At 46.2% G+C, this 17,978-nt stretch overlaps 1 protein-coding gene and 1 long non-coding RNA gene across 2 annotated transcripts in view; one reads left to right on the top strand and one right to left on the bottom strand.

Annotated features, from left to right (window-relative positions):
- The window catches only part of LOC141577739 (uncharacterized), a 133,361-nt gene that overhangs the window by 43,158 nt on the left and 72,225 nt on the right, over window positions 1-17,978 (bottom strand). The window lies entirely within an intron of this gene.
- FZD7 (frizzled class receptor 7) lies at window positions 1,716-6,384 on the top strand. Its single transcript, XM_074364162.1, has one exon. It carries the CDS (start codon window positions 2,592-2,594, stop codon window positions 4,314-4,316), a length of 1,725 nt encoding a protein of 574 aa, XP_074220263.1. The 5' UTR covers window positions 1,716-2,591; the 3' UTR covers window positions 4,317-6,384.

Here is a 17,978-nt window from a genome sequence, read left to right as displayed (position 1 = left end):
TTGAGGGCCGGATGGAGAACATGAGCAGTCTGACACCCTACCTTGGCTAAATGATTTGGCTCTCCAGACCCATTAACAGGGGTGGAGAGGACAAAGAACTGTGAAGTGGAAGGACAGATTTCCAGTAAACCAGTAATAGAAAATAAATAAAAGAGAAACAGAGGAAGCCAAAGTCTCCCGTGGAAGGGAACCCAATTAACTGTCTTCGATTTCAGGATCAGTTTTTCTTGCTGGAGAAGAGACTCACCAGCAACTTCTGCAAACAGGCATCCTGATCAGAAATGCCTCAGGGCTGTTGCGACGGGAACTAAGACTGGCAGAAGGAAGGGCTCGGCTAGGAGTAACATTTCTTAAGGCGTTGGAGTACGTGTGTGTGTGCGTGTGTATGTGTGTGTGTGTGTGTGTTAGAAAGAGAGAGATTAAGAGAGAGAGAGAAGCACATTTTTCCTTTCTCAACATGTCACTTTCCTGTATGAGAATTCTTGATATTCCTCGCTGTCCAGAGAGAGGGGAGACACCTTCCTCCGTCCCCACCCGGTAACTTCTGATCACGGCTGGTGTTACCAGAGAGCGCGCGCGAGCGCCCAGTGCTTATAGCCGAGCGAAGATTTGATCGGGAACAAAAGAACGCTTGCCAATCAGAAAACGCTACCCGAGAACAAGGATAACCTCTCTTTATGTTTCGAAAACTCTTTAATTAGCAAATGTCCTTGGTTTCTAACAAGCAATAAAACTTTTCTACGCAGATTCCAAGACTCAGATCATTGCTTCTGCGACGAAGGTGGGATCCCGAACGACCACACGCCGCAGAACTGAGAAAAACAGAGCAATTAAATACGCGCTTTAAACCATACAGAGTTCCCGGGCACTTGGTCGCAAGTTTTTTACAACCATTTCCCACAACACTGTCTTAGTTTTCTTATAACTTCCTATACCAGATCCCTAGACTCTGGGCCGTGCCCGTGGGCAGGGTGGCCTGAGGCGGGGGTGCCCCGCGCCCGGCGCTCCCGGGCCCTCTCCCTTGGGAGGGGTCTGCACTTCCTCCCGCCTTAAGTCGGTCCCCTCCGCCCGACTCCGATTTCTCCTCGCACGCAGCCCCTCCTCCTTTTTACAACCAGGAGAGGAGGTGAGAGGGGATGGTGGCCTCACGTGGTCTGTTAGGCTCTGGGGAGAGAAAAGCCATACGCGAGGCGCACCGCCTTGCCTCATACCGAACCCCACATTAAGGATCCTGCTACCTAAAAGTCCCCCGCCAAGCTCAGCATTTTCAGCCCGGGTAGGGCTAACGTGACTGCAGGTCACGTCTTTCTCTGCTGAGGCTCCGCTCTATTCTCAGCTTCTCCCCGCAAATGCCTTAACCAGTGCGCCCTTCTGTTCAGGAATGTGTATTTTAGTGTACCCGGAAGAGGAACAAATCTTTCAAGCAAATTCCCTTTCTGGTGTGCTTACCTCCCCCCAATACCCCCACCCCACCCCCGGTCCCCTCGCATTGAATTCAGGGTAAAAGTTTTTCTTAACTTTTCCCTCCCAGCCCCCTGCCCCTCCCCTCAGGAATCCGCCCAGAGCGCTGCAGACAGCGCCTCTCGGGTTCCCTCGCCCGCCCCTTCCGACTTCCACCCAATCCGGAGGCCGCCACACAGAAAACAAAGGCTGCCATTGGGCCGCCCTGGAGCTCGAGGGCCCGCCCCCGGAGTGGTTTGTGAATGGGGGGAGGGGAGGGGGCGGGGCGGCCCGGAACCCAGAGAGCCAGACGCTTCTTCTGGCGAGTCGCGCCGCTCCAAGGCGTTACTCTGCGCTCCCTCCCGGCGAGTGGCGGCGGCGGTGGCGGGCACCGGGACTCACCGGCCAAGGCTGTGCGGGGTTGGAGAGGCCAGGCCAGGCCGCGGGCACGGGGCCTCGCAGCTTCCGACACAGTGTGACAGGATTCCCGTAAAGAACTCGCTGAGCTCTTGGCTCCAAGACGCCGATCGGACCCAGAGAGAAAATCAGCCGTTTGGCTGAAACTTGGGGCCAAGCTTTTGGGGCTGAAGAAGGAGCTGGGAGTGGAGAAGGAGGCGAAGGAGGAGGCGGCGGCGGCGAGCGGAGCCTCAAGGCGGGGAGGCGGAGCCGCACCGCATAGTCGGCGGCTTCGGCTAGCAAGCGGCGGCGCCGGGCTCTCGCCTGCCGGGGTGCCAGACCTGGTGTGGGGGGCGCGCGCGTTACTGTGCGCTGAGTCGAGAGACTTGAGCAAACTTTGAAGGGTAACCGGAGACGCTTGTTACTGCTAGACGCAGAAAAACCGCACCGTTACGTCGCTGCGGGAGAAGAAATCGCCGCCCCCAACCCCCATCGGCGCCCCCAGCCCAGGCAGACGAGTTTGAGCCCCCGGAGGCTGCGCGAGTGCTGGGCGGCGGTGGCGGCGGCGGCGGCGCCCCCGCGGCGCGAGCACCCCAGCTGCAGCGCCCTCGGCTCCGCGCCCGCCCACGGCCCGGCCCCGGCGCCGGGAGTACTCTCATGCGCCCGGCGCGGCGGCGCCTCCCCGGATCCCAGCCTCTCCCGGCTGCCTCGTCGCGTTCTTCGGGCTGAGAGCGCCGCTGCTCCCGCGGCCGGCAATGCGGGGTCCCCGCGCGGCAGCGTCGCGCTCGCCTTTGGGCCTGTGCACCCTGGTGCTTGCGCTGCTGGGCGCACTGCCCGCGGGCGCCAGGGCGCAGCCGTACCACGGCGAAAAGGGCATCTCAGTGCCAGACCACGGCTTCTGCCAGCCCATCTCCATCCCGCTGTGCACGGACATCGCCTACAACCAGACCATACTGCCCAATCTGCTGGGTCACACAAACCAAGAGGACGCGGGCCTCGAGGTGCACCAGTTCTACCCGCTGGTGAAGGTGCAGTGTTCTCCCGAGCTGCGCTTCTTCCTCTGCTCCATGTACGCACCCGTGTGCACCGTGCTGGATAAGGCCATCCCGCCGTGCCGATCTCTGTGCGAGCGTGCCCGCCAGGGCTGCGAGGCTCTCATGAACAAGTTCGGCTTCCAATGGCCGGAGCGGCTGCGTTGCGAGAACTTCCCCGTGCACGGCGCGGGGGAGATCTGCGTGGGCCAGAACACGTCCGACGGCTCCGGGGGCCCTGGCGGCGGCCCCACCGCTTACCCCACCGCGCCCTACATGCCCGACCTGCCCTTCACCGCCCTGTCCCCGGGTGCCGCTGACGGTAGGGGCCGCTCCGCTTTCCCCTTCTCGTGCCCCCGCCAGCTCAAGGTGCCCCCCTACCTGGGCTACCGCTTTCTGGGCGAGCGCGACTGCGGCGCCCCTTGCGAGCCGGGCCGTGCCAACGGCCTCATGTACTTTAAGGAGGAGGAGAGGCGCTTCGCCCGCCTCTGGGTGGGAGTGTGGTCGGTGCTGTGCTGCGCCTCGACGCTCTTCACCGTGCTCACCTACCTAGTGGACATGCGGCGCTTCAGCTACCCGGAGCGGCCCATCATCTTCCTTTCGGGCTGCTACTTCATGGTGGCCGTGGCGCACGTGGCCGGCTTCCTGCTGGAGGACCGCGCCGTGTGCGTGGAGCGCTTCTCAGACGACGGCTACCGCACGGTGGCGCAGGGCACCAAGAAGGAGGGCTGCACCATCCTTTTCATGGTGCTCTACTTCTTCGGCATGGCCAGTTCCATCTGGTGGGTCATTTTGTCGCTCACTTGGTTCCTGGCGGCCGGTATGAAGTGGGGCCACGAGGCCATCGAAGCCAACTCGCAGTACTTCCACCTGGCCGCGTGGGCAGTGCCCGCCGTCAAGACTATCACCATCCTGGCCATGGGCCAGGTGGACGGGGACCTGCTCAGCGGGGTGTGCTACGTGGGCCTGTCCAGCGTGGACGCGCTGCGAGGCTTTGTGCTGGCACCCCTGTTCGTCTACCTCTTCATCGGCACGTCCTTCCTGCTGGCCGGCTTCGTGTCGCTCTTCCGCATCCGCACCATCATGAAGCACGACGGCACCAAGACCGAGAAGCTGGAGAAGCTCATGGTGCGCATCGGCGTCTTCAGCGTGCTCTACACGGTGCCGGCCACCATCGTCCTGGCCTGTTACTTTTACGAGCAGGCCTTCCGCGAACACTGGGAGCGCACCTGGCTCCTGCAGACGTGCAAGAGCTACGCGGTGCCCTGCCCGCCCGGCCACTTCCCGCCCATGAGCCCCGACTTCACCGTCTTCATGATCAAGTACCTGATGACCATGATCGTAGGCATCACCACTGGCTTCTGGATCTGGTCCGGCAAAACCCTGCAGTCGTGGCGCCGCTTCTACCACAGACTCAGCCACAGCAGCAAGGGGGAGACTGCAGTATGAGTCCCTGCCCCTCCCCCACCCTTCTTTCTCCCACCCCCTCCAAGGGGTTAAGGAGAGGTAGGGAAAGAACTGATGGGTGGGGGGCTTGCTTCTGTAACCTCCTTCCCCTTCAATGAGAAGTGACCTGGAAGTGAGAAGATGTATGTAGACTCTGGACATGGAATGGGTTTGGAAAGGAAGCCTGAGTGGAGAGACCGTTTGGATGAAAAGACTTCTGGCAAAGACTTGCAGGATGATGATGATGATGATGATGATGATAACAATGATGTTAATCCTGTATGGTACCGGCTGACTTGGGCCAATCGAGAAGACTGAGATCAGAAGGTTGCTGTGAGTTCTTCCCGGCTCTGGGGCTGAACTGGGACTGTGAGCGATTCCCCTGCTGCAAGACAAGTGGCCTGTCCTCACTCCTGTGAGGCCCGGGTGAAAGGTACAGCTCTGTCTGCAGCGGGCGGCTTTGTTGGGAAACGGGAGGGCTCCCTGCAGTGTTCTTGTCAAGCGGTGGTCAAACCATAATCTCTTTTCACTGGGGCCAAACTGGAGCCCAGATGGGTTAATTTCCAGGGTCAGACATTACAGTCTCTCCTCCCCTCCCCCTCCTGCCTGTTTTTCTCCCCCTAAGCATTTTGAAGTCTTGGGAGGCCTGCCTCCTAGAATCCTAATGCAGGATGCAAAAGAAATGAAGATAACATTTTGCAATAAGGGAAAGGAGGCGAGTAGTAGGTAATTCTACTACTTTTTTATTTTCTGGGGGAATGCAGGAGGCGGGGAAAAGGATGTTTTATTTGTGATGACTTGTTGCTTTTCAAAACAGGAATGCATTTTTCCCCTTGTCTTTGTTGTAAGAGACAAAAGAGGAAACAAGTGTCTCCCTGTGGAAAGGCATAACTGTGAAGACAGCAACTTTTATAGGCAAAGCTGCGCAAATCTGAGGTTTCCCTTTGGATGTTAATTTGGTTGAGATAAACATTCCTTTTTAAGGAAAAGTGAAGGGCAGCGTGCGTCCATACCCTTTCCATCAGGCGTTCTGACTTGGCTAAAGGAAATGCAAGGGGTTTTGTTATGTTTGCTTTAAGTAAATTTAATTCGGAACACATGATCCAACAGGCTCTGTTAAAAGGTTCAGGGAAATCTCTCTTTTTTTTTCTTCCCATAAACCTGCATTTAGGTTTTCTTTCTATTTTTTTCCTCCAATTTGAATTCTTCAACATAAAAGAAGCATAATGCCTTTAGCCTCATAATAAAGGAAAGTTAAAATTTTTTTTTAAAGTAAAGAACCATTTTGTCTTGTTTTCTTTGTTCTATAAAACCGTTTATAAAATATCATGTGTATGCTGACCCTGTCTTTGTGTGGCTGGGGCAGGGAGGTGGGGAGGTGACCTGCAGAAATGTTAGTGAAGAGGACAGTTTAAACCATGGACCCCATTTTTAAGGAAAGTCATTAAAAACAAGGTAAACTTCAAAGTAATTCTGGAGTTCTTTGAAATGTGCTGGATGACTGAAATTTATTAATCTTAGATCATGTACTTTTTTTTTCTATAATGGAACTCTAATTCTTTTGCATAATGGTCTAAAGCTAAACAGCATCATGGGAGCTAACCTTTACTCCACGTTTGACACCACCCAATCTGGCAACACTATCCTATTTCTCAAAACAGCTTTTAAATGCTGTTTTAAATAGTTTTTAAAATCATAGAGTGTACTGTCAGGAGTACAAGTTACTTTATATACATAATGTTCGGTTGAGTGGAGCTGCTTTTTATATTAAAGTTAACATTGACGATGTGTTTCTTAGACCTTCAAAATGTCTCATTTGTCAGATTTTTAAAACTCCCACTACACAGTTTTTGGCATCTTTTGTGTTGTATCTCTTGCATGTGAAATTTGTAAAATAGAGACAAGTGCAGTATGTATATTTTGTAAATCTCCCATTTTTGTAAGAAAATATATATTGTATTTATACATTTTTACTTTGGATTTTTGTTTTGTTTTTGCCTTTAAAAGTCTACAAGGAAGCCCCACTTTATCACATGTACAGATCACAAATAAATTTTTTAAAAAATACAAAGTGGACGTTTATTTAGTTTATGGTTCCTATATAAGCCAAAGAACAGAATTTTGTATTATAGAAAGATAGTGTGGAGGGACACCATTGGATATGTCCCTCGTAGAGGAAGATGTTTGATATATATAGAGAGAGAGGTCTTTTTTTTCGTGCCTTTTAAAATACAGAGTGTAATGAATGTCTTAACTGTCCTTTAATTTTTTTTTTTCTGTTGTCGCTGCTTCCTGCCTCTCCACACCACCCCACCACACATACCCTTAAGCTTTTTCACATCCTGCTTTGGATAATTCACTGAAGGTACAGAATAAGCATCTCTTTTAGAGAGGTGCTATCTGATCCATGTTTTTACTACTCTTCAGGCATGAAGTCCATATTTAAAAGAGGACTAGATATTTTGGGTCTGCTTTTCTGGAGATGTTTTCCTGGGGGAGCATTCTGAATTTTTTTTATCACTGATTGGTGTTTTTGTGTTCTAATGCCCCTTATCTAAATTGTTAATACTTAAATCCTTTGGGTTCAGGTGTCTGGGAAAGTCTGTACTTGATTCCAGAGGGAGATCGTAGCAGGGGCCTTGCACGTGGAGCCTTCCCAGCTGCAGGCTTCCCTCTACCTTCTAGGTCAACTGAGCCAGAGGTCAAGTGATTCCTGAGGTGGCTGTGACTCAGCAGCTCCGGCAGGAATAGACTCCATGCCTGACCCCAGGATGGCCTCAGAAGCCACTGAAGCTATTCTTTCCTCTTGTCAGAGAGGCTAACTTTGGAATCAGATTAGACCGAGAAGCCTTCGCTATCCAGCCACTTTGATATTAAACAGTCCCTCAGGGAAATGATAAAGGCATTCTAAATACTTCCAGTTCCAAGCCTCACTGGCTTGCTTTCCCCACACCCCCCCCCCCTTTCCTTCGTCTGTCTCTCTTTAATTCAGGTGTCTGTTTGCTGGCTTTTCATAACAGAGTTCCCTCATTCTCCAGCAGCCATCACAGCAGCAGACTGGACTTTGCTGTTTCTCCCTCCCTGCTCTGGCTCTGAGTTTCTGTACTTCTAAAGCTCAACAGAAACAGTTCTGTTTTTGTTTTAATTAACAGGCTCACACACATGGCTGGTGTGTTTTACAAACATACAGAATGAAAACCAGTGACAGACAGTCCTCACCAGGAGGAGGAAGGCTTGTGGCTGCACTCTGTGCAAAGCAGCTTTAAGATCCTCCTGGGTTTTGAACATCACAATGAGTGTGAGGTCATCTTAACCTGTGAAGATTCTGGCATCGAGAAAGGAAAAAAATAGCGACTTCAAGTCTCTTAAGGTTTATTCAGTTTTTGCTCATAAAATGACACCTTTTAGGTTAAAGCATGCCTCTTTTAACACCACACTAATACTGCCTGTTAAGAATGTTTGCTTTTAGAGTAGGTGGAAGGCTCCCAATGGGGTTTTCTGCTCGCAAATTAACTGCTAAAGGCACTTAGCCCCTTCTGTGGGGAGAGCTATGTGACTGCTCCCGTAAACGTGTCCCCTCCCTCTTGTCAGTGCTGCCTCATCCTTCAGGGCTCTCAAAGACCGAAGAGCACTGGTCTGTAGTGAGGGAACAAAGACTGTGTATGAATAAATCACTACCTGCTTTTTTGTAAGCAAAGATAAAAGTGTTCAGCTTAATTCTTCTCACATCGTGGTGCGTCTGTATGTAGTAGACTCTTTACCTAAGAATTTTAGAAGCTCAGGGATCTTTAAGGAGGTGCACCTAAGCAGAAAATAGGTGAGGGAGAGTGTTTGTGAAAGGGCACGTGTGGGGTTTAGGAAAAACATTAGCAGGAGTTTGGTGTTAATCCCTAGATAAGGAGCAGAAACACTTGTGAAAATTTTCTTCAGTTTATAAAACAAAATTAGTCTATACAATAACTTTATGCAACACCCGATCTTTTGAAGTAGGTTTGTGAGAAATCTTGGGGAGAAGCAAATAAATGTCCTGTTGACAATATCTTGCCATTAAAGAAAAAGCAGATTTTTTTAAGAAATGTGTTTGATAGAAAATAGTGATATTAGAAACTCTCTGGGTAGAACTATAGGAGTATAACAGCTGTAGGTTTGAGCCCTGTAATTATACTGGGGAATTCTCTTCTAACTCTCCCATCTTTAATTTCACTGAAAGGCAGGTGGCTATTTATAGATGGTATATTTTTATATATGCATATGTGGATGGTGAGTAACAGTCTACAGGGCTCCAGGAAATCCTAGAAGAGACCAAAGCACTCCGATGTGGACTTAAACTTATAAATCTGTTCTATTTTTCTCTTATTTTACTCTCAGTGACATTAAAGTGATTTCATAAAACTTGGTTCTTCAACTCTTACTTTCCAATTTGTGACATTTCTTATGTCTGAATCTCTACGTTCCTCACATTTCATACAAAAGTGAACTAGTTAAAAATGTACCATTAAAATGTCAAGTCTCTGGTAAACACACCTTGTGCCTCTCTCTCTCTCTCTGGTTGAAAAAAATGTTAAAGTTCTAATTGGAATTTTCTCAATTAGTACCACAGTGGTGGAAAAAAAGGAAGTTTGACCAAGAAAACAGAAGTTTATTATAAGGTATTCAGTTCAAGAAGATCTGATCAAGCAGCCACTATGGAAAAGGTACTAGGACAGGGTCTGGAGGTAACTTGCAACATAGTTCAGGATGAGGATGCCATCCTTCACAGAGGAATAAGCAAATAATTATCTTTCTAGACAGAATTTGGCAAGTGTCACTATAGAGGCCCAAATGCTAATGGAAAAATATGACTTGACATTTGGTGGCATTTATTGTTTTTAAAAGCTGCTCTAACATTCATTACTTTACTTTATTCTCACAATTATTGTAACAGTCTTTTAACATGGAATAATTCCTATTTTAAAAATGAAGCTGAGAGGCTTATTGAGATGAAGTGACACAGAAAGAGGAAGGAATCATCTCATGTCCTCAGATCAGTGCTCAGTGCACTTACTGTAATACCAGCCTCTCTCTAAAGGTACTGGGAGCTTCAGTCATGCAGATGACCCATCGAATTGCAGAGGGTGGGTATCCAACAAGAATGCATTTCCCAAGAACTCACATTATATGATTCTCCATCATTTTCATGCTCTTAGATCGGTTCCTTCATCTCCATGGGCCTTGCTTTCCTCAACGGAACAAGATGACGTCCAATACAATGGCCTTCCTCCAGCACCCTGTGATTCCAAGAGGCTGTTTTGAAGTACAAACCGGCTCGACCAATTGTGGATTATCCACAGCTATTTTGAAATCCCTGACTGTTTGTTTTCCCCTCCGGTAGCCAATGTGTCCCATTTCTCAGCCAACCAAGCCAGTGTGTGCTCAGTGAAGGAAAGTGAGCTTTACGTTGGCCTTCACAAGCCCAATTCAAATGGTAAGATCATTACTGTATTACCGTATACTGAAGCCAAAATACAAGACTGTCTAGTCTCTTGAACTGGCTACTGTGCCACTCCTCACTCCTCTTCATAAGCAATTGCTTTCTGCCACTGAGAGTTAGCCTTCCTCAATACCAAAGGAGTTTATTGCATCAGATCTTCTTGGTTTCTCTCAAAGACCATGTCCGTATCACAGCCAGATTGGCCACAGTCTCATATGTTGGAATTCCCATTGCTGGGAATTTTAGAGCCAAATCAACATTTTATGTAGCTGAAATAATAAGACAAAGGTTTTTGGTTCTGATCAGTTATCCTAGCCAAAAATTTAAATGCTTCTCTAGGTCATTGTCCCCAGAGCCTCTCTCAGAAGACTTCAAACTAACAAAATAATATTGAAGCTACTCTGAGGGATTCCATTGTGCTTTTGCTGGGAGTCTACTTCACCTCGGAAGGAACTTTCAGAGAGCTCAAGCTCATCTCTTTTGTTATGGATCTTCCTTTAAAATGCTTCACACCTGCAAATCTCTTTATGTGGCTTAGCCCTGGCATTAGGTCAGCTTCGAGTTCACAAAGCGGTCTCCAACAGATGGGCATATCAGGAGCAAGAAAGGGCATTTAGGAGGCAGCAACAAGGGTAGGAAGAGTGAGGAGATAAAGTCCCATCAAGTCCACGAGTGAACAAGCTGCTCAACTGATTTAGGTAAGACAACAACCTACTACTACTCACCCTTAGAAAATGTGATCCCCAAACTTCAGCGTGGCCTTGCAGATTCTGGAGGACAATTCATTCACAGGGAAAAGCATCTTGGGGAGGGTGCGGTGGGACAGGGACTAGGAAATGAAACCTTATGGGGCATAACCTAGCAGCAGTTACAGTTTTTTAATTTTCAAGGGAAAACAAATGGCATGCAGCATTTAGTTCCCGTTTCCAAATCTGGGATAGCTGGAAGAAGAGATGGGTGGCAGCTGGTCCCTGAGTTGCTTTTGGTAGCAGACATAGAGAACTAGCCCTTGAACTAAAAATCATGAATTATCTCCAGCACCAACAAATTGTTTCTTGAGGACCAAGGATGTGGCAGGGGCTGTGTCAGGCACTGGGCTTAGCAGACTGGCTTCTGAAAATTGTTATCCTGAGTCTTAGCCAGAGCTAAGTGCACACTCCTCACCTCACTTACTTCCCACATCAACTTCTCAAGTGGGGAGTGGGCCAGAAACACCATCCTTGGTGTTTACAAACTATCTTTCTCCCCACTGTCCTAAAGTACTAACAGTAAATGGGTAGTGATACGGTGATCACATTCTGAAGATGGGGAAAACTAGTGAGGCTAAATGCAGCTTGTTCCCTGTCAAGAGTAATCACAGGCCAGGCCACAGTGAAGGATCCACTCAGGTCTCCCAAAGACTCAGAATCTGGCCATCTTTCCCTCAGAGCAGTGGGCTTCGAGATGTGTGGCCAGAAGGAGGGGGACCTAAAGGGGACAGGGGAGTAATGGATGGTTTGGACCAGCTTTGGGAAAGGGAGCATGAGTGCACAAACATGTTGCCAAGGGCAATGAAGACTGGATCTTCACACTTTGTTGGTATGATCATTATCTTTATAACTGCTAACATTCACTGAATGTTGACCATATGCTAAGTCCTGGGTACAACATGGTATAGCAGTTAAGATAATCCACACAAAGCCCAAACCACAGTACTTGACATCTAATAAGTGATCCATAAATGTCAGCATTATTATTTGCAATATATAATTATCTCTTTTATCCTTCAGAACAACTTCTCTGAGGTCAGTATTATCATTCCCCAGTTTCAATGTGAGAAAGCTCACGCTCTGAAAGGTAAGCCACAGAGACACCGAACTGGCCATAGCCTGTGCCCCTAACCACCCAGCTACAATATTTACTGAGGTCTCAGTGTCTTCCATTCTGTTATTCTTTCTAATTTAACCCAGAATTGAAGTGAGGATAAGTGGGGGAAATAATTTACGTCAGGACAGAATGGAATCGAGGAGGGCCTTTGCAGTGCTAGTCCCGGGATATTTTTGTTTGGTTGGTTTATTTTCTTTTTAGTGAGAAGCAGAAATGCTGTTTGAATTCTCTGGGTTGGATGCTCCCTGTTCTGGCATGAGTTTCCACACTGGGGCCAAGGGCCAGGCAGCAAGAACAAGCCCACAGATGTGCTTCCCAGATGCCACCTAGACGTAGCCCCTCGGAGAGTTGGTTTGAGTCCCTCCAGAGGTTTCTCCATTGCTATAGCTGCCTTCCCTGCCCATTCCAGCCTGAGGGTTGGGACGGGGGCTTAGTGGGAAAGCTCATGCTCCTTGCTAAGGAGGAGTCAGTGAGTAGGAGCATGAGGAAAGTAAGCCCTGGTGGAAACCCCTTTCCTAAAGCCCTGTTGAGAGAATCACAGGAAACTTCACAGCACTAGGATCATATATGTCAGTGTTATAATGAAAGGATAACATGATAGCTTACTGTGTGCAGATTCTGTGTTAAGCACCTACATTAACTCATTTAATCCATACATTATGAGTTGAAAATTATTCTTATTCTCATTTTATAGGCTCTCAATATGGAATTCTGGAATTATACTGAGCATTAGAGTTGGACATGAGCTCAAGAGAGAGCTTGTGCAAGCATCCTACTCTAAATACCCTTTTATTGTCGCCCATTTACAGAAGGGGCAACTGAGGCACAGAGAATTTATCTGGGCCTTAAGGATGTAGAATGAGGAATATTTTAGGTCTATTTCTCCCTGGAGTGCTCTTTGACAAAAAAGAAATGATTTTGGGAGTTGGGGGTGGAGAGTAAAAACAATTTCAGAGAATGTAGTTAAATTCCTCTTCCCTCCCACCCTTGGCTCCAGAAAGTGTGAATTATGAGGCAACAGTCTTTGTTGTTGTTGTTCCTTAGTTACAAAAAAAAAATTAACTAATTGAGTTGCAACAACAGAAACAACAAACCCAGCACATTTGCAGAGGAAGAAGTGGGAAAGAAGTGCCTCTCTCCCGATGCTGAACGTCAGGGTGGAACCCTGAGCCCGCGGCACCTCCCCCTGCCACATTGCTAAAGGCTTACGACATTTGCCAGCAAGATAACCAGATTTCCAATTGGAGGAAGGGTCCAGCCACAGGCGACTTTATAGCAGAAAGTGGTAAATAAGAAACTCAGAAGGTTTTGCCCAGTACAACTACCTGTTAATTTGCTAATTAAAGCCTGTTACTTAGATATGATGGGGATCTGGAGCCCATTCTTTAGTTTATGGGTCTAGGTGAGCCTAGGTTGCTTAGGAGTCACACAGTCTCACAGAAAATCAAGTCACTCATAACAGATATGAAAGATGGGTGGCGGTGGTGGTGGTGATGGGGGGTGTCTGTGTATATGCAGACTATTTTAAATAAAAAGTGTGTGAGAGAGAGTTCAAACTGAACTTTGATGCTCTAACAGGAGGCAGACTGGAGGGAAAAATCTAAATGTTAAGATAAGATCTTTTTAAGTTAATCTGTTATCAAACACTATATCTTACACATATTCACTCCCCCCCTTTGTCTCTCTCTTGCTCGACCCTTCATGATTAACACTGAAATACTATATATACTATACTTTAAATACTATATATATGAAACAATGAAATGTTATAGCTGCATTTCTCATTGTTAACGTCTGGGTCTCATTCCACAAGAGTTGACATGGATGTCAAATGGATGTCATTTGACACCCCTGCACAAAGACACATACCAGCCTAGAAGACTATTTAATTTTTATCAGAAAAGAATCCACTCGAAGGATGATTTGTTGCCATTTTCATCACCATGGACACTTAGCATTTCCAAGGAATTAAACTACTAAATAGTATACTTTCTTTAGGGACAAGTCAATGTCATATTAATTTGCCACCAATACTTCCAGCACAGCACGCATTTGCCAGCACTCCTTGCAGCCTTCTTTAAAAAGCCACAAGGCTTCATAAAGTCAGAAGAGCCCCAGAAAATGAGAACAAATGTTCAAACCAAATCATCCTCTCAAGTCACAAAGACGTTTTATTTTTCTGCCAGCACAAGTGGCTGACAAAAAGGAAAGCTAGACATTAAGTTTTCAAGTTCTCCATTCAGGGCTCACTTAAGGGAACTCCCTGTACAAACGGGGATTCATATTTCATTTAAGGTGGGAATCTATTTCACTGTAAGAGTTAAGTGAAACAGCAAGGAAATTCAGTTAGTTCATCTCTGATGAGAGGAAGGCAACGTACAATTCCTCCATTCACCAAGTGGTTTTTGGTCTACAGGTTGTACAAAATGTTTACTCCAGATAACTAAGTCCTCTTTCAGTGCACACCACCACTATTATGCATTTATAACTGCTCTGTGCTCGTCTCTCAGCATTGCTCCAATCTGCCTGAGTAGCTGAAGTGGCGACTGAAAAAATCTAAATGTGATCTCTGCTGTCCAATCAGAATCTACCTAAATTGCCTTTTCTTATTTTTAAATCATAAAACACAATTTTCTGTAGTCAGAAAACCAGGTTTGGACTCTGCTTATGAATAGAAATACTCAACAAGTTCCACCTCCAAGACAGGTAACTGCCTGTGTAGGGTAAACATTACAGTGTCTCTTAATCCTGACTATTTGATTTAAAAAATGAAAGAACTTAACCCAAGGTTAGCCTTCTGCATAGGATCAGCCTTCAAGAAAAAACAGAATGGAGTTAGCCTCATTTTCCTCAGGGACACTTCTTTTAACCTAGAGATCTTTCTTACCTGTCACTCTGAAGCAAGAAAAAGGAAACACAAAGATGGGATGAGTTTAAAAAAAAAAAAAAAAAAGATCAAAGTGAAAACCCAGGAAGGAGAGAGAGAGAGAGCGAGAACAAGATAGCAAGAAAAAATTCTGAGCACAGCCCTGCATCTGAGCCACTGACACCTCAATTCAATCATTCCTTTGACAACTATTAGTTGACTTTCCATCATTACTCTCATTCCCTGCATCCCAGAGCTATAATGAGTGGTAACATTAATTGAGGGTTTTGATGTACCAGGAGCATATATAGAGTATACTAAGCATGTCTTATCTCATTTGATTCCCTCAACAACTCTCTGAGATAGATACTATTATCTCAATTTAAAGCTAAGGAAAGCTGAGTCACCAAAAGGTTAAGCTACTTAACACCCCTTGATTCTTATACTGTACTGCAGCCCTCTTCCTGCTTTTTTTTTTATACCCTGACTACTGAATCGTCAGTATCCAGAGAATCGACTCTGTTTCTCTGAAATATCACTAAAACTGTGATGAGTTTTTCTTGGGATTGTGAATTATATTTATTCCAAGTCATGTGTTACTTGTTAGCAGGGAATCAGACCCTGTTTTTCCATGATCTGTGTTTAATGACTTCACCCTACATGGCAGGGTATCACAGGAGGATCATGGCCACCAGTGGGGGAGCTGATGACTGGTGAAGCCAAAATGGATTTGGATTTAGTTCGTCTCATGTTCTTACATAAAAGGGGCTTCAGGGGAGCCCAATAAGAGTCCCCCTTCGGCAAAGTGACTCCAGAAAGTCAACATCCAAGTCCACATGACAAATGCAGGTGCTCCCCAAGTGTTCATTCTCAGTCCTGTCTCCAAACTCCCCATGAAGCTGAGGGATTTGGGAGATAATGACAGATTCTCTAAGGAGCTTGGGAGTTGTTTGGAAAACTGAGTTAATGGCTCCCTCCAAGCATTAAAAAAAAAGTCATTGCTATAATTCTAGTTTGGGGAAATAACTTCAGCTAAGTTGTCGACTGCATGGTGCTAAGATGGTCAAGGGACAAAAGAATGTCTCACAGCCAACCTAGGCTTTGCCACCCCCTCAGCCTGAGATGTCCCTTTTCTCTACCAGAGGCATCCTGGGTAAGAGTGCACTGTTAGAAGAATAAAGCCAAGCAGGCCTCTCTCCTTCACAGAACTGGATATTGTAGCTCCTCTGTGGGACTTGCCTCAGGGGAGAGGGGGTGGTTACAAGGGAAATCATACCCGCTCTGGGGTTGTCAGGAACTGTCTTCCCCTGCAGTCCTGCAGGGTCTTGGTGTTTAAGAGGCATCTTGGCCTGCCAGGACGAGGTCAATGGTTTAAGATCCAACAGCTGGTGTTACATATTTCACTCCACCAGCAACTGCAATTTATCCTTGGCTCTGTCCTCCAAAGCCCTATAATCAGCCAACCAACTTGGATTCCAGTTTCCCCACGACCACCATCTCTTGCTTAGATCACTGTGATGTCCCCCTAACTGGGCTCCCTGCCTTCATTTTCGTTCCTCCTCCAATTCATCCCTACTTTGCACCAAAGGCAATCATGGCAAGTGCAACTATAACTATGTCTCTTCCCTGTTTAAAACTCTAAGCACAGTATACAAGGCCTTCCATGCTCTCTGCCTTGTGCTCAAGCCTCACCTCCCACCATTCCTGCTCTGCAGAGAGTACTCCAGTAATGTCCATCTGTTTACAGTTGCCCTATGTACTCATGAATCACATGAATTTCTTTTTTTTTAATTGAAGTATAATCAATTTACAATATTGTGTTAGTTTCAGGTGTACAGCAAAATGATTCAGGTATATTTTTTCAGATTATATTCCATTATAGGTTATTATAAGATATTGAATATAATTACCTGTGCTATACATCAAATCCTTATTGCTCATTTATTAGGAATTCATTTTTTGATGAAAGGGAGAATTTGTAGCTATTTCAACCACTGAAAGCTAATCAAGCCCCTTATTGGATGCCCAGCTCTCTTGCTCCCTGCAAAAATGGACAGGAATGTAGATCCAGAAGAAAATCAGAGTAGAGAACTAAATACCTCCATCATCACCCTGGGACACTCCTATATCACTCTGGGACAACTAAAGGAATTCCAAGAAGAAAGGACACAACTGGACTTAAAAAAAAAAGTCAAACAAGGTTATTAAGTATTATTAGTGCCTACACAATGCTTTGTCTTACATTAATTTCTGGTGCCCAGTGTAATGTCCAGTAGATAGAGATCTCCCCCCTCAAAATTCATGTCCTTTCCAGAACGTTAGAATGTGACCTTACTTGGAAATAGGGTCATTGCAGATATAGTTAATTAAGTTAAGAAGAGGTCATACCGGAGTAGGGTGGGCAATTAACCCCATATGACTGTTGTCCTTCTAAGAAGAGGAAGAGAGGCACACAGGGAGAATGTCATATGATGACAAAAGGAGTGATTGGAGTGATGTGTCTATGAGGCAAGGAATACCAAGGATTGCTGGGTACCACCAGGAGCAAGAAGAGGCAAGGAAGTTTCCTTCCCTGGATGCTTCAGAGAGACCATGGTCCTGTTGACATATTTCAGACTTCTAAACTCCTGAAATGTGAGAGAATAAATTTCTGTTGTTTTAAGACCCCTAGTTTGTGATAATTTGTTACGGCAGCCGTAGGAAATTAATACACTCAGTGAATGTCTGTTGGACAAATAAAAGAATGAATGAATGAGTCACATGTGGAAAATTATCTGGAGCCAAATAAAGTATAGCACCTTTAGAAATATGATTTATAGTTTATCAGCCAAAATCTATTTCTCATGCCCCATGATCCTCTAACTAGATTAGAGCTAAATGTACAGTTGGAACTCTAAGTACTAGTTTTGCTATAGACTGGCTAAAATACTTCACTACATCTAATGAACAAAACTAAGAACCTTGATGTTCTTTTCAAGGAATCATAGATCCTTTTGAAAATCTGACAGACACTACGGGCTCAGTCCCCAGAAAAATGCATATACGGTCACATATGTCTAAGAATGCAGACAATTTCCTCCTATCTCCCAAAATCCATTGAACCAAGACTCAGAACTCCTGAATTAGAAGATACAGGTAGAATATTTAAGATTTTTCACCAATTCTTGGGCACTCTGAAAACAGAGAAAGGCAACAGAGTTATTTCTTCTTTTTTAAAGGCCAAATCACGAGACCCCCACCATTTGGAATGGGCTTCAATGGTGCATCAAAGAGTGAGGATGGATACAGGAGAGCAACCCAGCCTGGAAATGTAAAGACCTGAAATTTAAATCCAGCTTTGCCATTTAGTTCTTTTGTTCTTTCTCTCTTCTATTCACACCCAGCCCCAGTAACATGTGGATGCTTTTGGGGTCAGAGGACAGGTTAATGAGATAATGCTGATAAAGCACTTTGCCCCAGGGAA

This window comes from Camelus bactrianus, chromosome 5 (genome assembly GCF_048773025.1).
Source record: "Camelus bactrianus isolate YW-2024 breed Bactrian camel chromosome 5, ASM4877302v1, whole genome shotgun sequence".
NCBI lineage: Eukaryota > Metazoa > Chordata > Mammalia > Artiodactyla > Camelidae > Camelus > Camelus bactrianus.
The sequence above is the reverse complement of the archived record's forward strand: the minus strand, read 5'-3'. Positions and strand labels throughout refer to the sequence as shown.